Source organism: Nilaparvata lugens, chromosome 14 (assembly GCF_014356525.2).
Source record: "Nilaparvata lugens isolate BPH chromosome 14, ASM1435652v1, whole genome shotgun sequence".
Lineage (NCBI taxonomy): Eukaryota > Metazoa > Arthropoda > Insecta > Hemiptera > Delphacidae > Nilaparvata > Nilaparvata lugens.
The window spans coordinates 9,537,783-9,564,270 of NC_052517.1; the positions used below are offsets into that span (position 1 = coordinate 9,537,783).

General features: G+C 35.6%; 1 protein-coding gene across 1 annotated transcript in view; it reads right to left on the reverse strand.

Annotated features, from left to right (window-relative positions):
* Positions 1-427: 427 nt before the first annotated feature.
* The window catches only part of LOC111046348, a gene marked incomplete at its 3' end in the record, with an annotated part of 53,325 nt that continues 27,264 nt past the window's right edge, over positions 428-26,488 (reverse strand). The window contains 4 exon segments of the mRNA XM_022331873.2: positions 428-572; positions 3,792-4,031; positions 6,346-6,424; positions 8,950-9,142. Of these exon segments, the coding sequence (XP_022187565.2) occupies positions 428-572; positions 3,792-4,031; positions 6,346-6,424; positions 8,950-9,142 (657 nt within the window).

The window sequence follows — 26,488 nt, forward strand, 5'->3', positions numbered from 1 at the left end:
CACACCACACACAACACACCACACACACACACACACAACACACACACACACACACCACACACACACACACACACACACACACACACACAACACACACACACACCACACACACACCACACACACACCACACACACACCACACACACACACACACACACCACACAACACACACACACACACACACACACAACACACACACACACACAACACACACACACACACACACACCACACACACACACACACACCCACACACACACACACACACACACACACACACACACACACACACACACACACACACACACACACACAATAGTTATTCCTAATATATTCATCAATATTCAATATTGTTTTATTTATTAAATAAAAGTAGTCAATTGAAGTGTTTTTATTTTTTGGCATGTATTGATGTATGTTTACACTTACAAATTTGTTGCTGCATAGCCAAACTGCCACATTGATAACTTGAAAGTTCTCATAAAACGTCTCTTTGTCCATAGTGTACGAATGCATGCCAACATACTCTGTCACCGTTGGAGTGTATTTCGAGTCCCATGGGCATTGAATACACCTGCAATGGAATCGGCATTGGGTCAATTGAATAAAATTCACAATCTATTGGCTAGCAACTATAGCGAGGTCTCTCTCACTGTTATAATGACAGTATTTGTTCAACATAGGTGCTGCTCTCCTTGTCTATCATTCAACAAAGCAGATGGTGCCATCCTTGTCTACTTCCGCAACGTTACCAGATCATTTCATTAACAATAAAAAATCAATATAATCAATCAATTCAATCCTTACTATGGAAAATCATCTAGGGCCGGATCCTGAGCTTGGGATTTAGCTTAGTTCTAGACTTTGAACAGCTGGAGTCAGAAAATTGGCTTTCCAAAATGGAAAGTAGTCATAGTCTATGTTTAAATTGAATTTCGAAGAACAAGAAAACTGAACACAAAATAAAATAAAGAGAAAATTTTTGACCCCGCAGTTCTGTTCAGGGTAGTGAGGAGGTGAACATAGCAAAAGTTCTCACCCCTACCAACTGTGCTAATGGGGTGAGGGTGGTTTAAAGATACCATTTTTTGGTTTCTGGCGTAAAACTAAAAAACTATGCATCCTAAGGACTTGACTGTCATATAAAAAATTGAAGCTTACATGAATTCCTGAAATATTCATTGCACAACTTTTTTTTATATCTCCTCTAGTTTTCGGGATATCCGCTCTTGAAGCTGTAACATTTTTGAAAAAACATGTTTGCTACCATTTTTTTTTCTATTTTTGCTCTTATTACTTTTTTAAAAACGATAGGAGATATCCATGATGATTATGATCTCATAGAGCATTGAATTTTTTTTTGAAATGATGTATCATATCACTATTACAAGTATTCCTTTCATTGCTATAGCAGCTTGAATGTAAGGGGCGGAATTTTCATTGCTGCAACAATTGATCGTTCGACAACGACGTTTGAAGGGGGTGTTTTCCAAGTTTTCCTTCCATTGCTATAGCAGCTTAAATGTAGGGGGTGATATTTTCATTGCTGCAACAAGTGGCAACTCAGCGGTTCCACACCTTCAACAGAGGGGATAAAAATGCAAACTTTTGCTATGTTCACCTACTAACTAGTCCAAATCATGCTGCAAAGTCAAAAATTGTGTCACAGACACCCCCTTCAAATGTCATTGTCAAACGGTCAATTGTTGCAGCAATGAAAATTCCACCCCCTATATTTAAGCTGCGATAGCAATGAAAGGAGAACTTGGAATAGTGAAATGATACATCATTCCAAAGAAAATTCAATGCTCTGAAAGAGCAAAAAATCAGATGAAAACCTGTTATTTTAACAATTACACACAGAATGAATATTGTAGAAGATTATCTGTTATATGACAGTCAAGTCCTCAAAATACATAGTTTTTGAGTTTTATGGCAGAAACCAAAAAATGATATCTTAAAACCATCCTCACCCACTTAGCACAGGGTGTAGGGGTGGGAATTTTAATATGTTTATCTCCTCACTACCCTAAACAGAACTGCGGGGTCGAAAATTGTCTTCCCAACTTCCTCCTCTATAAACATTCCTTGACTGGACTAATAGGTAAGGAAAGTAGGCTATCGCTTTCCGAAAAAAATTAAGGTACCCCAATTTCTAAATTTCTATACGTTTCAATGTCCCTTGAGTCTAAAAAAGTGGTTTCTGGTGTGTGTTGTGTGTGTGTGTGTGTGTGTGGTGTGTGTGTGTGTGTGTGTGTGTGTGTGTGTGTGTGTGTGTGTGTGTGTGTGTGTGTATGAGTGTATGTGCATCTGTGTAAACGTTATCTTATCTACCTATTAACGGAATTACTTGAAATTTGGAACTTAAGGTCCTTATACTATAAGGAACCGACAAATACAATTTCGATCAAATGCAATTCAATATGGCGGCTAAAATGGCGTAAATGTTATTAAAAACAGGGGTTTTCGCGATTTTATCAAAATCGGCTCCTACAATTTTGATCAAATTCATACCTAGAGAAGTCATTGATAAGCTCTATCAACTGCCACAAGTCCCATATCTGTAAAAATTTCAGGAACACCGCCCCATCCATACGAAGTTTGATTCAAGATTCCCAATTTTCTGGCTTCAGTTACAATTTGAAGAAAAAATTTCAAGTGAAAAAGATTGAGCATAAAAATATTTACAATTAATGTATTGTATCATTTAGACCAAAAATTGAAAATAAGCTTGAAATTCGAGAAAATAAGATTATTCAATTGCAAACTGTTGACAACTGTGAAGAGACTTCATGTGTCTGCAGTGCTATTGACCTGTCACCAGCTGGCTCAGATCCTGGAATAGTGGACTTGAGATGCACATGTTCACTAGCATCAGTTAATCAATTAACGGCGAAGAAAGTTGTGTGAGTGCGCCATCAGATTTTTTTCTTGGCAAATGAACAGTTGATATCAGTGAATAATATACTCCATCATAAGCTATTCTCTATTGATGGTAGTGACAATGCAGGGAATCAGCAATGCTGTACTGCTATCTTCCTCCACTGCCATTATAATGTGGACTTCACTACATGCATCATTTGTGACTGCAGAAGAATTGCATGGAACTGGCCATTCACTATCTGACTAAGGCTCAACTCACACTCACGCGACTTAGGTGGAGAAGAGACTCAACTCTAGTCGAGAGCATGTGTTTTCAAATGGTGACATCACAGAGACTAGAATCGACTGGTCTGAGTGTCACCATTTGTAAACACATGCTCTCGACTAGAGTCTAGTCTCTTCTCCACCTGAGTCGCGTAAGTGTGAGTTAAGTCTGAGCTGTTACCAGGTGATCCAAGGTGTTAGATGTTGCAATATGCATGTCGGTCTGTCACCACTATCTGCTGATGTAAGCCAACATTGTCAATTTGTCTCTGCCCGACTACAATTAATGTTCATCTGCAGCTGTGTGCATTATTTCGGTACTAGGATGTCCTGAGGCTCTATTCTCTATAGATGGTAGTGACAATGCAGGGAAACTTTTAGAGGTTTGATGGGTGTTGGCATATTACACAATAAAGAATGGTTTCAATGAAGGAGTTTTTGAAATGAATAATCAAAGGATCGAATTATTCAGTCCTTTCATATAATCAAAGGATTTTGAGAGAATTCTGAAGTAATTTCAATGTTTCTAATTGAGAATATTTGAAATGATTGATCAAAGGAATTGATCCTTTGTTGATCAAAGGATTTGGAAGGACGTCTGGAATGATGTCAATAGAAGAGTTTTTGGAATAGATGATAAACTCACTCCAATGGTTTCCTTTGATGGAGATCCTCTGCATTTAGAACCTTGTCATAAAATCGGCCCAATTGGAACATGCGACTCGCTCCAGAATCCAAAATCTTTGTATGGAGATATTGCTGGTTGATATTCCCAGTATAATGAACAGCTGAGATTAGATGCCTCGCCAGTTGAAGATCTCTGAAGGCCACAAGCCTCAAACTATCCAATGTCCAGATGTGACGACTAGTTCGCTTGGCTAAAATTCTGTCAAAACATTTTGCAAATAGTCAATGGATTCACCATATCTAGTGGGGTACATTCAATAATGGCAGCACTTGATGAACATTGGTGTTGCCCTCCTTGTTGAAAGATATTGATAATGAAAAATCAATAGTCTCCTCTCAAAATGTTCCAGTCATTTCTAGTCAAATGAACTATGAGAGTAACCTTGAAAGATGTTGAGTTTGACTACCATACTTTCAGAGTATGAAGTTTCCTCAAGATCATGTCCTGAGGACTTCACTCATGGACTACAAAACAAGTCAGTTTGATAATCCCACATAATCAATACTTTAACATAATTGTACACATAGGGCCAGCTTTCGATCACAGGATTAAGCTAAGTTCTAGATTTTTAACAGCTGGGGTTAGAAAATAATTAGCTTTCTGAAATGGGGTGTATTCGCAGTCATAGGTTAAAGTCACAGTCATTTTCACGTTTGAATCAAATTTCGGAAAACTAAAAAATTTAACACAGTATAGAATAAAGAGAGAATGTTGTGGAGTTCAATCTATTTTGAACTATTCAGGAATGTTTTATTTTGTCAAGGAAAACCATTTCCAATGATAGAAATGAGGAAATAAAGATTATGTAATAAAACTATGCCCCATTTCGGGGAGCCAATTTTCTGACTCCAGCTGTTTTAAGTCTTATAACCCTCCAACAATGCAACATAATGGAACAAAAACTTGGAATAGTGAAATAATACATCATTCCAAAGAGAATTAAATTCTCTACAAACATACAATGATAATCAGTTTTTATTTTGCATTGTTGAAGAGTTATAAGCCCTGGAATAGCAAAACATTGGATAAAAACCTGTCATTTTAACATTATATTACTCATATCCAAGAAGAAATATCTCGGTAACTGTTGGGAATATCACAAAATTCCACTGAACAGAAAGTGTAGAGAATTCATCGAGCTTTATTTTTGAAACTTTTAAACCACCCTCATCCCCTTAGCACTTAATTCAAAAATAGAGACTTTTGATAAGTTCTCCTCCCAACTAGTCTCAACAAATTTGCAGAGTCAAGAATTTTTTTTAAAACATTCACTCCAAATTCCGTTGTTCATTGGTCTATTGTTGCAAAAATTGAGATTTCACACTCAACACTAAAGCTGCTGCAAAAGGTGTAGGGAAATTCATAAAAGTGAAATTTAATATTATAATCAAATTTAAGAAAATTAAATGCCTTATAAGCTCACAATCAACATGGATTTTTTCCAGAAAAGAATTGGTGACAAACGTGTTTTTTCAAAAATGTCACACCTTCAAGAGCCGATATTTCGAAAACTGAAGAAGATATGGAAAAAGTTGTGGAATGAATATTGTTGGAAATTATGTAAGCTTCAATTTTTCATATGACAGTCAAGTCCTTGAGATTTATAGTTTTTTAGGTTCATGTGATAAACTTAATTATAAACCACCCCCACCCTCTTGGAACAGTGGATAGGGGTGGAGACTTCTAATATGTTCACCTCTCTACTACCCTCAACAGAACTGTGGGGTCAAAAATCGTCTTCCCAACTTTTCCCCCTATACCCTTTTTCAAGCATTCATTGCCTAGACTATGAAGTTTCCATGTAGGTAGGTAGTAACCACAGTTTTTTTCACATTATTCATACATAATATCAATTGGTAGTATTATATGACTCAATATTCAATATTGACTTGATAACTTAATATTATTTGGTCATTATTACTCACAATATGAGTAGTCATTGCAGAGCATTTTAAGGCTGCTCACAGTAGTGAGGGTGGGGGGACTTTTCGCAGACTGCAGAATCACCCTAAATATACTACTCTTGTATAAGAGAAGACTACACTACTTGTATGAGAGTCATACTCTTGTATGACTGCCTTTAGTTTTCCTATAGTGAGGTCCACGTTATAATAGCGGTGGAGAAGAACGTTGCCGAACCTCTGTCTTGTCAATTCCTTCTATAGATGGTAGCTGAGACAGGCTTATTGATGTGATATTGATTGTTCATTTTCGTTAAAATAATCAATTATATTTTATTAAGCAAGAAATTTTATTTTTCAATAATTCCATGATGGATTTACATGATTAAGATGGAATATTTTGTTAATTAATTATCAATTCTACATTGATAAAAGACGATCTGGTAACAGAGTGAAGCAAGAAAGAGATAGCGCTATCTGCTTTGTTAAATGATAGACAAGGATAGCAGTACCATTGCTAATCAAACACTTGCATTATAACATGAACCTCGTTATAGGAACGAATTTGGAGAGTTAGAGAGTAGATAGGCAAGAATTATAAAATTCGTCACCTCAAAGGCACTGCGATAGTATGTTTCGGGAATGTATCGGCTTCTGGTAGAGTTTCCAGTACTAAGTTCATAGAGCCAACTGTGAAAAAGAAGTGCAGAAAATTGTATGAAAAACTTTGTTTTTCTTTCTAAGATTTCACACTTCAAAAAGTTGAAGTCACAATACTACACCTTTTTTGCTTATGACGCAACTCACACTGATTAGTCATTGCAATTAGACTTGTCCTCATAAGCAACTATGTGAAGTAGTGTGACTAAGCTTAACTAGTCTTGTCTTGACTAACCGGTGTATGCCCAGCCTAAAACTGATGCAACGGTCAAAGAGAATCAGATGAAATTACACATCAAATTGAAGAGGATTTTATGGGTGCATGATGATCAGTATGAATTCTTCTTCATCAATCATTGTAAATTCTTCAGGTCAAAATCCAAGAGTACGAACAAAATGGTCAGGTCAGTGTGTAGATTTCAACTTGATAGCGTTCTTCTATGTCTATTGCCCGGTTGCAGAGTCGCTACATAAAGTCACCCATAGTTGACAGAGCTGTTAGTAAACAACTAGCCCATAAATAGATGTTTGTAGCAGAGTTGTTTGCCAGACACCTTTCAACTTTGGCTCTGATAAGGCACACACATATGTCACACAGCTGTTCATACCACTTTTTGCGTGGTATGCTTCTATCCAAGTAATGTATGGGCAACGGGGAGGAAATCACTGTAAACAGTACTTCCTAACCTCTAGTCGAATGACGTCACAACATGGCGCTTGTTTATCACAATACTGCTGTCAGCTTATTGTGATGTTTATGTTTGGAGGTTACAAATCAAAATCGTGAACTTATTGTTATTAATAAAAAAAATGTAATTAAACTAATTTGTAATTATTTTCAGTTAGTTGGATTTTCTGATAGCTAAATGAATGAATTAAGTAAAATAAAATCAGAGGTGGAAGTAAAATAAGTGACTGGTGTATTTATTATTGTATAATATTGATTGGAAAAAATTATATCTTTGCCTTCTGGCATTTTGAATGAATTTGGAAGCAGAGCAACCTGTTTACAAGATATATATCTAATGAATCTGCATATGATGCTTATTATTAAAATTTATAATAATTGATTAATCAAATTCATTGAATTATACAATTTATTGAAATTGTAATACATCTTTGTTCATGCTACTCAAATAGTCAATGATATTTTATCCAGTTTATTTATTCAACAACAACAACAATGACAAAACAACTTAATCATAAAACACTTACATCATTCACACTTTATCTACAGTTTCAAATAGCTAACGTTATTATAATGTAATCAAATACTATGAATAACCATTTTCGTCTGTCTTTTAAAACATGCAAACAAGTCAACATAACCTTAAAGTACACTTGACACAAATGTATAGTGGATTTATATGCACGATTTTGGGCATTTAAATAAAGAGCACTTCTACTTATTGGTAGCCTCAGATGACGTCATCTGTCTGTAGGTTTTTCGTCTCTGCAACGGAAAAAACAGTTTGTTGGCGCACTTTTACCTATCGGCAGAGCAGTAGCTGACAGAACGTCTCTGCAATGAAATTGGCCAGTTAAATAGTTGAGTCCGCGCTCTTAACTATGGGCAACGATATTTGTCGACTCTGCAACCGGGCATATATCAATTACTCCAGATGTACTTATCATTGCACAGTGGTTAAGTGGCATCAAGCTATGAACAGATTGGGAAAAAGTGCCATACCTTATGAGCATAGAATAATTATCTTCTAATCTATGAGATAAAATGGAAACACAATATACAGATAAAACTTATAGGAAAATCTATAAGCTTCAATTTTGTATGGGGTTGTATGACGCATATAGTTCTCGAGATGTTTACAAAACCAAAAAAATCACCCTTGTACTACCCTCACTCTATTATGGGAGAGTTCTTCTTGAATTATTATTATTCATACAATTCACCACCCAAGGAAGGGGTATTTAGCTATTTCGATTGAAATAATCATGTTCACTCCCTAAGCATCCTTGAAAGAGACACGGGATGAATCAAACTTTAATGTTACAAACTTTCCCTATTTAGCTTTTTTTGAACATTGGTTGCCTGGACTGAAAGCCTCGTGATGATTATGATGATAATTTTCCCATTTACAATTCTATACAGTGATTGGCAACATCCTTGGGGTATGCGATAGAATATACATCTTGAGCTTTATATAATCACTTCACTTGTTTGGGCTGCTTTATCAAAATTTTTATTCAAAACGATAAAAATCATGAAGTACCCTATCATTTAATGTTGATATGAACATACATTATTTCATATCATCTTGTTTATTCTTGAATTTGAACTTGAAAATGGCAAAAGTTGACCAAACCATATCGTTTGAAATGTTTTTAATGAAAGGGCACTTCATGTTTTTGATAATCTCGAGTTTTGTTCTAGAATGAGTTTGTTAATGTTATTCCAAATCATCTATCATCATCCCCCAAGTCTGTATCATCCTTTTCACAATCTCATTTTCACATTCACTTATCAAACAATTCTATGACAAATCCACATTACAGATTCTGTGTGAATTGAATCACATTGAAACTTTGAGACTTACGGAATTTGATAACTTTGTATTCATATTCCCCATCTCCTCTCTGTTCTTCCTTCAAAAATCTCTGATCACTTATTTGTAGAGCTTTACCTCCATTGGGCAGAAATAATGTTCCAACAGCTGTCGCTGGAGGCCTATGATAGACTCGCATTCTCAAATCTGTTGATATCATTTTGTTCTGCACGATTATAAAGTCCTGCAAGCAGCAATCAAGATAATGATTATATTATTGAGGTGCGTACAGATATACGCACCATGAACATGCTCCGATCATGAACAAGATGTTACACGAGAAGTTTGCAATATGTTCACAAGATGATCGCGTGCTTGTCTTAATTATTGTTTACTACAACCACCACCTGTGTAAACAAAGTCATGTGCATTCTGGTGACGTCAGCACATGTAGCGCTCCTACAACAATGAAAATTTGTTGATTATAGCTAATCTATATCAGCAAGTGTTTTTATTGGTGTGGGAGCCCTACCTGTGCTGACGTCACCAGAATGCAATATGGCTTTGTTATGGACGTGGTGTACGGTTGGTGAGGTTACCTCATAAATGTGAAACGTTTTAAAAGTTTACAGCTATTATGTAAAGTAATAACTATTATGTTTATTGCATTTATATAATTATGTTCTATTACAAGAGGTTATGTCCGTCAGACCCAGTTACACGAAAGCCGGTTGAATTTTAACAGTGATTAACTTTACGAGAATCAATCGGAAAAGGCATTTTTGGAAAAACAGCTTCTCTGATTGGATCTTGTGGAATTAAACATGGTTGAAATTCAACTAGCGTCTGTGCAACCGACACTCAATCTTTCAAAAGGTGAGAGATTCGGTTGAGAGTTCGGCTTTTTCCTTTCTAATTCTAATGTACTGGTATTATTAAAAATGTTTTTATAATTGAAAACTATTTGATTTTGATAATTTATCGAATAATATTATTATTTCGATGATTTCATATTTCAAAACAGATATCTTTACTAATAAACAACAAAAACGTTAACCGCGCATGCACAGTTATTTAACTTGCATCTCACCCTACAAGCTTGCCAAGCTTGCGCTCTGTTCGCGTTCTGTTCTTGCGAGACCTGCGAATTTCTTGTGATTGGCTCGTTTAACGTTCGTTTGCGGAGCAGCGTGTAAGTCTGTAAGCACCTTTAGAATTCCTTACATTCCAGTAATTATGATTATAGTGAAAGTAGCCTGCAGTGAGATTGGAGTATAGAATAAGGCTAGTTACACCACTACCTCTATAAACAAAGCCATAGTTTGACAGGTTGTTGACAGGTTGTTGACAGGTTGTTGACAGGTTGTTGACAGGTTGTTGACAGGTTGTTGACAGGTTGTTGACAGGTTGTTGACAGGTTGTTGACAGGTTGTTGACAGGTTGTTGACAGGTTGTTGACAGGTTGTTGACAGGTTGTTGACAGGTTGTTATCTCCCTGATAGGCTGTAGCAACAGTTATCCTGTTTACAGTTCTTCATTCTCCTCCTGGCATGGGCAGTGCTTTTAGTCCTTATCACAATCCACAATCTCCTGCTTCTTGTCAAACATCGACTTCTTTGGGCACTTTCTTCGAAGATAACCTCTCTCTCCACAACCCCAACACTTCATCTCCTTCTTCTCGATCCTGAGCCTCTCCAAGACCTTCATAATTATTTCCTCCATGATAATCCTCTACCGATACTGCTCAAACACATACATGGCCCCTCACCGTGTCACAGCTTCATATTCCAAACCCGAGTGATTGCCTCACTGAGAGTCTGAAGACGAGCAAGTTTGATGGCTTGTTGAGTTTCCTGCTCACGAAGACCATTCAGGAATCCCTCAACAGCAAAGCTTCCATGAACCTCATCATGCAAAGATGGGTAAGCATTTCTCAAGAGGCGAGCAATGTCAGTTTCAACTTCTTGGAGTGATTCATTTGGCTTCTGAACTCTGTTCTTCAACTGCAAACGGTACAGTTGATCAATGTGTAGTTGGCCAAATCTCATTTCCATGCGCCCCAAAAGTTTATGGATGTCTTGTCTATCAGCCATTTGAATCATCTGAAGTACTGCCAGTGCATCTCCACAAAGCTACAGGCTCAACATTGCAGCCTTCACTACTGGCACCAATCCTTGTATAACTGTAGCTGTATCAAACAAGGTAATTCACCCATGGCATTTTTCCATCAAAAGTTTGTAGTCCACTGTTCTGAGTTGGCATAACAATAGGCTCATTGTAGTTATTGACTGGGGTATCCTTCTCAAGGTGGATAGCAGAAGTAATATCTACTTTCAAGGTTGCTCTAGCACCACCATTTTCATCAATTTGCAGTTTTTTAATCCTCTTATCAAATTCATCTTCCATGTTTTTGAGCTCAGTTTCCAATACCTCATTGTTTTCCTGAAGTTTTCCAAATTCACTTTCAAACTTACCTCTAAAAATATTATTGTTTACTTGTAATTTTTCATCAAATTTGCTTTCCAGGGATCCAACAACACTCTCCAAAGATAATCTATTTCCTTCCAATCTTCTTCTCGATGATGATTCATTTTCTTCTACTTTCCAATGATGATTTATTATCTTCCAATTCACTCTCAAATTTACTTTCCAATGAAAATTTATTCTCCTTCAATTCACTCTCTATTGATTGAAATCTACTCACCATCAGCCCTCCAGAATCTATTCCGAATAAGAAGATGTCTGGGTCGTCACTCTGAGTGAGTAATGCTTCATGAAGACGATTTTGTAGAACAGATCTTAAGCCATTTGTATCCAAATCACGCTCTTTGAGTTCGGCTTCCAATTGTCTCACTTTCAAACTTGTGCCAAACCTTTCCTTACCATTTTAGATTAAGTTTCAAACAATATAACAGAGTTCACAAATATTCACAGATCAATAGCAATTTCAATCACACCAAGATAGAAGACTGACTTGAAAGATTTACTCACGTGAAGATTGAGATTAACACATGAATATGAAAGTCTAATCAATTAGAGATAAAAGTTCAAACTCTCTTGGAAATAAAAGTTCACACATGAAGATAACATTTTATAAGATTGCCTGAAGAATGATATCTCACTTCTGACACCAATTTCAAGAGTCTCTAAACTGATAAAACACTTGAGTCGATTTATACTGATTTATTCCTTACAACACTATAACACATAGAGGTGAACTAGAAACAACAATAAACTGATAGCTACCTAATAAATTACATAGAACTATCACAAGCTTATTTGAAACAATATGAATAACTGTCACCAAGAATAATAACTGTTTAAACAACTACAAAAGTCTATTATCACTTTATCACTAATCTGTCACGATTATCATTACTCTATCACGATGAGAAGACACAAACAATACGACTGTCTGTCAACTGGGCACCTGAATGCAACTTGTACCATTTCAACTTGCATCATTTATATATGCAACAGAATCGAGGGTTCTGGATTTGTCGAACACGCCCAACCAATCACAGTGATTGTTGTTGTGTGTGTGTGTGTTGGTGTGTGTGTGTGTGTGTGGTGTGTGTGTGTGTGGTGTGTGTGTGTGTGTGTGTGTGTGTGTGTGTGGTGTGTGTGTGTGTTGTGTGTGTGTGTGTGTGTGTGTGGTGTGTGTGTGTGTGTGTGTGTGTGTGGTGTGTGGTGTGTGTGTGGTATGTCTGTGAACACGATAACTCCATTCCTAATCAACGGTTTGACTTGAAATTTTAAACTCAAGGTCCTTATACCATGAGGACCCGACAATAAGAAATTCAATAAAATCCAATTCAAGATGGCGGAAAAAATGGCAGATAATTACTAAAAAAAACATGTTTTTCACGTTTTTCTCGAAAATGGCTTAAACGATTTTCTTCAAATTTATACCATGGATAGATATTTATAAGCCCCATCAACTGGCATAAGTCTCATTCCAGGGAGATTTCAGGAGCTCCGTAATATTCTTGAGAAAAATGGCGGATAATGACCAAAAAACCATGTTTTTCACAGTTTTCTCGAAAACGGCTCCAACGATTTTCTTCAAATTTATACCATGGATAGCTATTGATAAGCCCTATCAACTGACATGAGTCTCATTTCTGAGAAAATTGCAGAAGCTCCGTAATATTCTTGATAAAAATGACAGTTACTATAAAACCACATGTTTTTCACAATTTTCTCAAAAACGGCTCTAACGATTTTTTTCAAATCCGTACCCTGTATAGTTATTTATCAGCTCTATCAACTGACATGAGTCTTTTTCCTGGGGTACTAATGGGGGGTCCACCCAATCCTTGAGAAATGGACTTTGTAACCTCCTTCTCGTTCATGAGGTAGGTAGGTAGAGCAGTTTATAAAAAGAACACAGTCATAGTCAAGATATTTCATCTGTAGAACAACTGTTTTGACAAATTTCAAAAAAATCATCGAATTTCACAATTTACAAAAAGGAAAAAGTACTCTGAAAACAATTGTATATACACATATACAGTAGTCTGATCGTAGTTGCAAATATGTTGCCGTCAATCGTCATTATGTTATTCCCCTAAATTATTCTTGTTTGATAATGAGGCTTATAGTTCAATGAGCAAGGAAAGTTGTGTGAGTGTACCACACCAGATTTTTCATCTGGCTATCTCCTTATATGGTTATTTATGTTCAACAGATCTCGAAAACGGCTCTAACGATTTTCACGAAATTCGGAATATAGTAGGTTTATGATATCAAAATTCGATTGCACTAGGTCCATCCCTGAGAAAACTCCTGAAGGACATGAAAAGGATAATTCTTCCTTGGAAAAACAGATGATGATTTCGTCTGTGAATAAATCACAGACGAAATATATTTTTCGTAGTGAATAAATCAAATTGGGTAAGTTACAGTTTTGGGCTGTGCCTGTTAGTACTTCCCCAATCATTTTAAGAAATGATATCAATGAAATAAATCTGTTTATCAATGAATAAATAACGAGCAAAGCTCGGTGCTCCGATATTGGGTATAAATAGATAGAATTTACAAAATGTACTTGTTCAGATGATATCTTTATTCCAAAAACCAAACCATTTGAAGATACATTTTGTTCGACTTGTGTTATTTACTCCTGTAATGTTAAAAAGTAAATACTACCAACAACACAACATCAGTGACAACCTATTCCAATTCATGATAAATATCGGGGCACCGAGCTCCGCTCTAGAGTACCTACAAAAGAATATAAAAATTATTATGAAAGAGGAAATTATACTAATATTCATAGTTCATACAGAAAGGTTCTATCTAATCACAGTGGATTGAGATTAATTCGCAGAGGAATGCAAAAATTTCTCTCACAAAAGCATGTTAAATTTTAATCCTGATTCATTTCACGTGAACCAAATCACAGAAGACCATCTCAAAAAGATAGCTTATCTGATTGGTTCCACTGGAATTAATCAGGATTAAAATTTAACCGGCTTTGTACAACTGTCACTAAGTACCTGATTGAATTATTCAACAGCTGAGTCATAATTTTGTCTCAGTCCCACACACATGCACTCGCTCACTCACTTACATCATCAACAGATGCCGAAATTATCAGCTGTTTTTCCAAGGATGAATAAATTATTTTAATGTCCTTCAGCGAGTTTCCCCAGGGATGAGACCTAGGGTAATCGAGCTTTCATATTATAAACCTACTATGTTCTGAATTTCGTGAGAATCGTTAGAGCCGTTTTCGAGATCCGGTGAAATACAAACATATAAACATCTAAAAGTTTAAACATCAAAACTTCTAAACAGAAATTGCTCGTTTGATAGGATTTAGAATACCTAAACTTGCCGACATTATATATTGTATGAATAAAATCGTTCCAAATTTGTATGAATGTTCACCAAGATTGCTATGCAATATTCTTTTGCAATAAAGAATTATCAATGATATTATTATTCAACTTTTATAAGTAACCTTAACATTTAAAAAGCAAAGCCTCCCTTACTTATCTTTTAATATCCTATTAAAATATGTGTCATGTAGTTTTTCCTGATGTGATGAAGTTCTTTCTAGTCCTCCCGAACAAGAACGGGTGCACTGCTAGTCTCAAAAATAATATCAAAAAGATACTTTATTTCTATTTTAAAGAGATAAGAAACGATGGTATATAGTTTTACAATATTATGAAAACAGAAAGAATTCCTCACAAGACCAAAGGTAAATAATGTCCTATGGAAGATTAGAATGTAGAGGTGCGTACAGATATACGCGCCGCGAACATGAGCAATTCACTTTTAATCAGCTGATTATATCTGTATTTTTACAGAAACGGTAAAATACAGATATAAAAAGCTTGGCATCAGCTGATTAAAAGTGAATTGCTCATGTTCGCGGCGCGTATATCTGTAAGCACCTTAGATGTGAATTTTATTGTCATACACTGACTAATGTTAAAAACTAAAGAGTTGGGAGTTGGGGTACTTTGGGGGTGGTCATTACACATTGATTGGGGGGGCATTACACTTGAATTGGGGGGGGGGGCATGCACCATTGGCCTTGGGGGGGCTGGGTACCCCTGGTCTTGACTAACCGGTGTATGCCTAGCCTAAAACTGCTGCAATAGTCAAAGAGAATCAGATGAAATTACACATCAAATTGAAGAGGATTTTATGGGTGCATGATGATCAGTATGAATTCTTCTTCATCAATCATTGTAAAGTCTTCAGGTCAAAATCCAAGAGTACGAACAAAATTGTCAGGTCAATGTGTAGATTTCAACTTGATAGCGTTCTTCTTTGTCTATTGCCCGGTTGCAGAGTTGCTACATAAAGTCACCCATAGTTGACAGAGCTATTAGTAAACAACTGGCCCATAAATAGATGTTTGTTGCAGAGTTGTTTGCCAGACCCCTTTCAACTTTGGCTCTGATAAGGCACACACATAAGTCACACTGCTGCTCATACCACTTTTTGCGTGTTATGCTTCTATCCAACTAATGTATAGGCAACGGGGAGAGAATCACTGTGAACAGTTCTTCCAAACCTCTAGTCGGATGACGTCACAACATGGCGCTTGTTTATCACAACACTGCTGTCTGCCTATTGTGTTGTTTATGTTTGGTGGTTAGGAAACAAAATTGTAGACTGAGGACTTATTTGTAATTATTTTCAGTTAGTTGGATTTTTTGATAGCTAAATGAATGAATTAAGTAAAATAAAATCAGAGGTAGAAGTAAAAAGAGTGACTGGTGTATTCATTATTGTATAATATTGATTGGAAAATTTTTTTTTACCAGAATTATATCTTTGCCTTCTGGCATTTTGAAAGCATCTTGGAAGCAGAGCAACCAGTTTACAAGATATATATCTAATGAATCTGCATATGGTGCTTATTATTAAAATTAATAATAATCGATCATTCAAATTCATTGATTATACAATTTATTGGAAATTGTATTACATCTTCGTTCAAGCTACTCAAATAGTAAATGATATTTCATTCAGTTTATTTATTCAACAACAACAACAATGACAAAACAACTTAATCATAAAACACTTACATCATTTACACTTTATCTTCAGTTTCAAATAGCTAATGTTATCAAAATGTAATCAAATACTATGTATAACAATTTCCATCTGTCTTTTAAAACATGCAAACAAGTCGACATAACCTTAAAATACACTTGACGCGAATGTATAGTGGATTTATATGCACGATTTGGGCATTTAAATAAAGAGCAGTTTTAGTTATTGGTAGCCTCGAATGACGTCATCTGCTTGTTGGTTTTTCGTCTCTGAAACAGAAAAACCTGTTTGTTGGCACGCTGTTACCTATCGGCATAGCAATAGTTACAAAACGTATCCACAACGGAATTGGCCTGTTGAATAGTTGAATCAGCGCTGTAACTATGAGCGACGATATTTGCCAACTCCGCAACTGGACATTGAATAAAGAGCACTCCTAGTTATAGGTAGCCTCAGATGACGTCATCTGTCTGTAGGTTTTTTATCTCTGCAATGGGAAAACCTGTTTGTTGGTGCGCTGTTACCTATCGGCATAGCAATAGTTACGTATCCGCAACGGAATTGGCCTGTTGAATAGTTGAATCAGCGCTGTAACTATGAGCGATGATATTTGTTGACTCTTCAACCGGGCATATATCAATTACTCCAGATGTTTCTATCATTGCACAGTGGTTAAGTGGCATCAAGCTATAAACACATTGGGAAAAAAGTGTCATACCTTATGAGCATAGAATAATTATTATCTTTAATCTATGAAATAAAAACACAATATACAGATAAAACTTATAGGAAAATCTATAAGCTGGCCAAATTGTACAACAGCCGAATAGGAATGGAAATAATTTTTGCTACTGTATAATATATATAAAATATTGAAAATTGAGGTTAGGCATAAAACATCTACTGATTGGCGACCTAATGATTGACTGAGTCGCACAATCGCACAACATAGAATCTGACCAAACACCTTGGCAGAAACTTATTGTGGCGAAACAGTATTCAACTTGAGGAACTAAACGTCCCACATGGCTATTATTGTAATATATGAAACAACTTATAATTGGTAAAAAATTACTTCGCATGTAAAAAGCATATTAAAAAACTCCAAAAAAAATAATTAAATGTATTAAGGAAGTAGGAGGTTACTAGGCGCATGAATACTGTAATAATTTGCATGCACCATCAAATAGTGACAATTGATAGGCGGCAAAAGTGAGCCGATTCAAATATATTTGTATATATTTCTACAAATGATAAGAATTTATAAAATATTGTTGTACAGTTTATATTTTGGATATGGCCCGAAGGCAAATAAATGATTAAAGATGTAACATAAGTAATAGTTAATAGTTTGGTATGGTCTATTTGAGCCATGAATGGCGGAGGAACAGAGTATTTAAATTTCATTTAAATTAGAAATCGGAAATAAAAATTTTGAATGAGAGAAGAGTGAATTCCCCACTTGCCTGCCAACCAGCACCATGAGAGGTCACCAAGAATTATAGAGCGCAATACCTTACTGTACCTTCTTAATAATTTAAAGTTAAATTGAATTACTAATTTTCTCATAAGACTTTGTGATGCTAATGTAAAGCAAAAGTCATTTGTAAATAATCTTTACCCCTTGGAAGAGATGACTCCGGCTACAAATAATCCAGGACCAGCAGGAGTTTGGATCGACACCAGCAGCTCATAGAAAATTCTGGCACGTGAGTGAAAAATATTGAAATAGTGATAGCGCGCCCTCAGTGCTTCGAAATTAAATAAGAATCAAAGCTAGCTCGTCAAAAGGGTTTTTATAAATTAAGAATTGGTTAAAATACTTGCGCAAGTAAAGATAGTATAGAAGGTATTTTATTAGATAGTAACAAATCAGTACATATATCAAATGATCCATCAATCAAAGAAGACTAAGATCTAGGCTGTTAATACATTATTTATATGATCAATTATTTCTACAATATAATTTGCGATCACTTAATGTAGCTCTGACCCGCACCTGAGATAAAAATATATTTATTACAAAGAAATCTTTTAGAAACTATAGAATTTAATATATATATATATATTTGGATTACTAGTTTGTCAACTTATCATGCTGACTAAAGAAATTTAGATTCTAAATAGAATCGTCCAAGTTGACAAGTATCAGCAGTTGATATCGAAGCTACAATGCAAATAAATGCATATGATCATAAAATGAAAGCACATGGTAGCTTTCGTGCTATAGAATATTTAAAGAATAATATTAATCTGTGATATTTTATTGATTTCGTTTCTGTTTATTATATATTTCTGTCGCTCTAATTTTGCTCTGATTTTTTTTTGAGATATTTGTTAATATAGTATAACATTTTCTTGGTGTACGATTTATTTTTATCCTCAATACTGTAGGATATAAGCTTTTTAATATATATATATATATATATATATATATATATCAATAATCATCAGTATTATTGTGGAAGCTCATATCTGGGCCTATAAAGGTTTTATGAGACTATATCTTAGTAAAAACCACGACCAGATTTTTATAATTATTAAAATATTCTTATGCTCTCCGATTGATGCCAAGCAGGAGGCTAATCGTTATTTAATTATAAAAAATAACGTGACACAAGATACAAACGACTAGAAATGCAAAGAGGAATTGATAGCTGAGTTATTATATTATGAATTGCTCTGGGGTACAAGTGTACCCCGCCCGCCTACTCGTGTTTTGCTTCGGCCAAAACAAATAATATGTGTATGTACTCAACCCAAGAACTGTGTCAAGAAGAATCATCAGATGAGGACTACATTTTTGTGGTAAATGACAATGATGATGATGAAGAAGATATTGTGGTATAAAATATCCAAGATTCAATGCAGAAGAAGCACTTCAACAACCTTATGAGCTGATGATATGATTTTGAACATTGTTGAAGGGGATGATGATGACGTTCCTTTTGCATATTCATACTTGGTGAGGGATAAGGATAGAAATGTTATGAAATAGAGAAATAGAATCCACTTCCAAAAAAATGTGTGAAAACATTTTTCATATTTCGTGGACCTAGAAGAGTGGATAGGGATGCGGTTTTCGAAATTGAATTTTTTAATTTATTCATGTAGGCCTATGAGAAATTGATCCGACTGATAGTAACTTTAACTGACATTTATATCTTGATCAAGGAGAAGTTTTAATAAGATGGAGATGCAAGAATGACTGATGAGTTGGGGATCCGTGCTTTCCTTTGAATTCTACTGTTTCCTCCTGATGCATTAGGGAGTAATAGTAAACCAAGTACATTTGGGATATCAGCAATGAGTCAGTTATTATGTTACATATGTCCATTGACTTCATCTTACATCAACTTGTTTATCTTGAATTTGAACTTGAAAATGGCAAATACTCGCCGAACCTAGTCGTTTGAAATGTTTCTAATGAAAGGGCACTTCATGTTTTTGATAATCTCGAGTTTTGTTCCAGAATGAATTTGTGAATGTTATTTCAAACCATCTATACATCATCCCTCAAGTCTGTATCATCCTTTTCACATTCTTATACTTACATTCACATATCCAATAATGCTATGCCAAATCCACATTACAGTTTCTGTGTGAATTATTACAAATAAAATTATTACAAATTAATACAAATGAAATGTGATGTATGTGTGTATGTGTATGTATATATATATATATATATATTTATATATGATGTGTTATTAGACTACTGTAAGTTTGAACTGACGTTGTTATGACATTTTCATGTTTTTGACAATAAATTATTTATTTATTTATTTATTTATTTATTTATTTATTTATTTATTGAATCACATTAACACTCTGAGACTTACGGACTTTGATAACTTTGTATTCATATTCCCCATCTCCTCTCTGTTCTCCCTTCAAAAATCTCTGATCACTTATTAGTAGAGCTTTTTCTCCATTGGGCAGAAACAATGTTCCAACAGCCGCTGGAGGCCTATGATAGACTCGCATTCTCGAATCTGTTAATATCATTTTGTTCTGCACGATTATAAAGTCCTGCAAGCAGCAATCATGATAAAGAAAGAAAGAAAGAAAGAAAGAAAGAAAGAAAGAAAGAAAGAAAGAAATATTTATTACCAAAATCATTAAATACAACTTTACAAATGTGAAAAATATAAAAATTTTCATATACAATACATTAAAAAAACTTAAAATTAAAATATTTTTCATTTAAACATCGATTATAATATTATCATTGGCGTTACCAGCAAAACTAAGTAGTTTGAGCGATGGCAACGAGTAATCAGTCGGCTATAATTAGTGGCTTGAGATTCAGTCGAAAATAGGAAAAATATAATAAAGAAAAAGAAACATATGGAATGTATGAAAAACTAGAAAAAAAAATAATAAAATTTCAATCCGAAAAGAAGAAGTACTAAGAGTGAAATACTAAGAGAGTAGAAAAACTAGAATGAATTCATAATAATTTAAAAACTCAAAAGAAAAAGAGATGATTCATGTAATTATTAATCTACAATTCACTGTACATATGTAATTATAGTAACATTTAGTAACATGATGTAATTCATTTGTAGCATATATGCAATTCCTTTTGTAAGCAAAAAGAGAAAAACAATACAATACAGTACACATGACACAAAAAATAAAACTTAAACTCAGAGAGAGAAAAATTAATCTGGGAGTATAGCCCTACTAATAATAAATTCAGAGGAACTGAGGAAGACAGTATATGTACATCAAATTAAAATATTTTAGGTATGATATCTTCTGTCTTTATCCAGCTTTCAATTTTTAATTTAAGTGCTTTTGTAGGTTTTCCTGCAATGAAATGTTCATAATAGTTATAATTTTGAGGTGCGTACAGATATACGCACCATGAACATGCTCTGATCATGAACGTTACACAAGATGTTAAACGAGAAGTTTGCAATATGTTCACAAGATGATCGCGTGCTTGTCTTAATTATTGTTGACTACAACCACTACCTCTGTAAACAAAGTCATGTGCATTCTGGTGACGTCAGCACAGTTAGCGCTCCTACAACAATGAAAATTTGTTGATTACAGCTAATCTATATCAGCAAGTGATTTTATTGGTGTGGGAGCCCTACCTGTGCTGACGTTACCAGAATGCACTACGGCTTTGTTATGGAAGTGGTGTACAACCTAACCTCATAAATGTGAAACGTTTTAAAAGTTTACAGCTATTATGTAAAGTAATAACTATTATGTTTATTGCATTCATATAATTATGTTTTATTACAAGAGGTTATGTCTGTCAGACCGAGTTACACGAGATCTGGTTAAATTCTAACAGTGATTAACTTTACGGGAATCAATCGGAAAAGGCATTTTTGGAAAGACGGCTTCTCTGATTGGTTCTTGTGGAATTAAACTTGGTTGAAATTCAACCAGCTTCTGTGCAACCGATACTCAATCTTTCAAAAGGTGAGAGTTCGGCGTTTTTCCTTTTAATTCTAATGTACTGGTATTGTTAAAAATGTTTTTATAATTCAAAACTATTTGATTTTGATAATTTATCAAGTATTATTATTATTGATTTGATAGTTCCATATTTTAAAACAGATATCTTAACTAATTAACAACAAAAACGTTAATTGCGCATGCACAGTTATTTAACTTGCATCTCACACTACAAGCTTGCCAAGCTTGCGCTCTGTTCGCGTTCTGTTCTTGCGAAACCTGCGATTATCTTGTGATTGGCTCGTTTAACGTTCGTTTGCGGAGCAGCACGTAAGTCTGTAAGCACCTTTAGAATTGCTTAAAGTAGCCTGCAGTGAGAGTAAAGTAAAGAATAAGGCTAGTTACACCACTACCTCTAGCAACAAAGCCATAGTTTGACAGGTTGTTGACAGGTTGCTATCTCCCTAATAGTCTGCAGCAACAGTTATCCTGTTTACAGTTCTTCTATCCCCTCTCCTGGCATGAGCAGTGCTTCCAGTCCTTATCACAATCCACTAACCCACTCTGACACCAATGTTAAAAGTTTTTAAACTGATAAAACACTTGAGTCGATTTATACTGATTAGATTCACTTCTTACAACACTATAGCACATAGAAGGTTCCAGAATGCACCTGTCACTGGTCGATGACTCCCTGCACCAAGACGTGAACTCACGGGAATGATCTAGAAGCCCCCCTGCTTCTATCATGTTGTTTACCAGGAGGTTCTAGAAAGCGTTTGCCATTGGTTGACAACTCTGTCGACGGGAATACACTGGGAGATTCCAGAAACCTCTGCTGCCTCTCTAAACCTAGCTCCGCAGTGCAGGCTGGATGCTTGGCTGAATCGGACTAGGCGCTGAGACAGCAAATAATAGTAGCGTTGGTGGGAATGCTAGCGGCCGCAGTAACATCTTCCACCCAGCAATGGTCGGCGTAGTTCCGCCTAGCGGACAGACGAAAGATCAATCAAGTCGGTTATTTATTTTGATCCCTCCAGCCAGGCTCAGCCAAGCAGCCGAGACAATAGAACAATGGAGTGGCGGTCTTATTCGCGTTCATCAGCAGTTGTCTTTCTCACGGCTATTTTGATTTTTGTGGTACCTATAATCAATAATAACTCCAGTCACCAGTGAAAAGTTTCCAGAAACGTGGTGTACTACCATATTAATGACTTTTCATGATGATTTGTAATTATTTAAAAACATTGTTTACATTCTGAGCCTTCAGGCTAAACTTGGGGTCGCTGAGAACGAATCTGTAATCAGAATTTCTCTATCACGAAAAATAACGAAAAAACCCAGCTGTAGATCTGCCGGCACCCGTTTACAGTCACCCTGCAATGTGGCCGAAACACTTCCAAGCCAGACACCCATCTCAAATGACGACAACGCCAAGCTGTGAGAAACCATCCTGCACTGCGGCGCTTGGTTGAAAGCCTCATCCATAACACTATGTTGAAGTAGCCTGCACTGTCACCATGAAAAGTAAACTGAGCTAATGACAAATCGGCATGAGAATGGTGCTGGCGCCTTGACGGCAGCAGAGGAGAGCAGTCCCCCACTTTTGTGAGGTATGGGTGGTACAAAGGTTAGTGGAAGGGCAGAGCACTCTTCTTCTTCTTCTTCTTCTCTTCTTCTTCTTCTTCTTCTTCTTCTTCTTCTCCTTTCCCTCCTTCTCCTCTTCTTCTTCTTTTTCTTCTTCTTCTTCTCATGTGTGTGCTAGAGAAAGCTGTCAAGGCCAGCATCATTCTTATTCTGATTCAACATTAGTTGAAGACGGCGCGGGCACGGCCTGGGCAACAGACATGGTGACTGTGCTGATGCGGTGTGATAGTACATGTCCCCGAGCGTTTGAAAGCCTTAGTTTGTTTTCTCACTCGCCTAGAACGTCCGACACTCGACCGTTCTGCGTAGTGTAGTATGTAAGTCCCAGTCATTAATTAGCCAATGCAATTCCTGATAAATCTGTATCTTAATGCACCTGTTCGAATACTGTTATAATGAGCAAAGCATCATCTGATGGAAAGCAAAATGCGTGTGTAGGTGGCGCTTCAGTCTGTACAGCAGGTAACTTCGCATGTGTAGCATGAGCACATGAAGGCCAGTTTCACACGGCAGAATCCTCGCTACTGAAGATCATATTTCATATTTTGCAGCTCTCCTGTGCTTTCACATGGGGGATCTTACGAATAAGCTGACAGATCTAACAACTATGCCGACGTTTGCTCAGAGTATGACTCATCACTTTTCTCAAAGTCTAACTTCCTTAAAAATATAGATAGAAGATTTCTGATGTCGGATTTGGATTCAGCGACCCCAAATTCTTAAAACTTAAAAGCATAAGTCCCATTTTCAAAAATACCCGAAAACAAGGGAGTTATAGCTGTTTTTAATATAGCTTTCCATTATCATATGATTATATAGTAAACGTGCAAAGATAACAATACTCCTGCCTCACGAATAGACAGGCAGAGGTTTTAAGAAGTTTTCAAACACCTGAAAAGTTTGAACATGAACATTCTTAATCTTTGAATGTTCAAAAAAAAAATTAAACTTTGAAAAGATTAATCCAAATATGAACTCATAAATGAGGAAAAGGACAAGTAAACTTCACTGAATTTCAATTGTCATTCAACAATCTAATTCATCAGGTTCAAATGATTGAATATACCAATAATTATTTCTTTGCAACAATCAGAAAAATCTATTATGAACATACAGTGTAAATATTGTGGTGATCTGAATCGATCTATGGTAATAATAGACCAGCCTGGCGACTTTGATGCTTTTGACACCGGAATCTCGTTTTATTTTTATTGAAGAATGAAAACCATGTATCATAGTAAAAAGCAGTTCTATACTTTGTATTAGTATATGAGTAGTGATTAACATAATCATGGCTTGTCGATTTTAGTCGCTGAGCTGTATCCTCAGTCGTAGAACTATGGACCAAGCACGAGCTTTTGCTTTCTATGTCGTATACCGTCGATACAAACTTCGGCTTTTTTGTTGTTCGATTTTTTGCCGTTCTTATGAATTCTGTTGAATCAAACATGGTAATGATATTAAACAAGTTGCGCTGAACCTGGTAGAGTTCATAGGAACGGTAAAAATCAATTTTACGGAAATCGATGTGCATGTAACTGGATTTAGAAGATCAATACGATGATGTGTTCTATCATAATTTAATGATTATCACAGAAATTGTTCAAGTGAAAACGTTGGGCGCAAACCTACTGCCATGAGGTGACAAATAAATTTATGGAAAGCTTGATTGCTTGAATAGTGATCTGGATATTTGTTACACGTTTTTAGTTGAAGACATAATATGTCTTAGAATAATTTTTAATCTGTTTTGTCAATCGGCAGGAAAACGTTGGTTTTTCAAAGTAACTTACTCCCTTATTTTTGGGTATTCAGATTGGGTATCAAGATAAATATCCCACCAAATTTCCTACACGAATACAGTGTTAGTTGTATTATAAGAGCTACAGTACATACGTACTGTATAGTACAGTACCTGTTCGTTTTTACCATATAAAATTATATGGTAATAGAAAGCTTTATTAAAAACAGCCAATAGCTTCCTTGTTTTCGGATATTTTCGAAAACGGTACTAACGCTTAAAAGAATTTGGGGTCGCTGAATCCAAATCCGAAATTAGAATCTTTCTATCTTCATTTTCAAGAAAGATAGTTTTTGAGAAAAAGTGGTGACCGGAGAGACGTAGAATCACCATGTGGAAGCGACGATTTGTCCGCTGGTATCACGATCCAAGCCGGTTTCTGCTTGCCTCGAGGGGAAAAGACGTGACAAAAGGAGGTTCCTGGCTAGGAGTCACCATGTGAAAGACACGATTTGACTCAATGTACTTCGACAAAAAAACGTGAACACTGTTCAGTGTTCAAGTTGCACGTCTCCTATCGTGTGAAAGTAGCCGAACAGTCACTAGAAGTTGGAGAACACTGGCTGCTTAAAAACGGCAACATCGCGCTTCTGTATCTCTCCTACTGTATGCTTTCTCTACTTCGCATGTCCCTCCCAAGTTTAAAGCTATCTAGTATGGACTATAGAATGTGAATAATTCGATTTGAGATCGAAATTTATTATGAAATCCAACTGTCAAATTGATTGAATAACTTGAATAGTCAAAAGTTATAAAAATGATTATGATGTGATTTGAAAAACTGAAGATTATTATTCAACCAATAAATACGAGAGAAATCCACAATTAACGATCTTTCATCATCTATAAGACTACATAGTTTTCAAAACACATACGGTCATTTTGACCGATAACCTCATATTTTAGACTTTTATAGCTTTTCTTCTGGTTTTGAAGACTTTTTTCATGAAATAAATCCTCAAGGATCAATGTAATTAGTAATACTGCTAGGTTCCATGGGTGCACTCATGTTGAAAAGCTGGTTTTTTGAAAGAACATTGTATAATGTACATCCAGGTAGTGGCTATCCATCATCAATAATAAATAATGATTTTTTATATACAGTATACACATTATTTAGATTATACTTTCACATTATCATCACAATTGTTATTATTACTAGTAATGAATAAATTAGCGTTCCTGTTCTAGATTATTTAC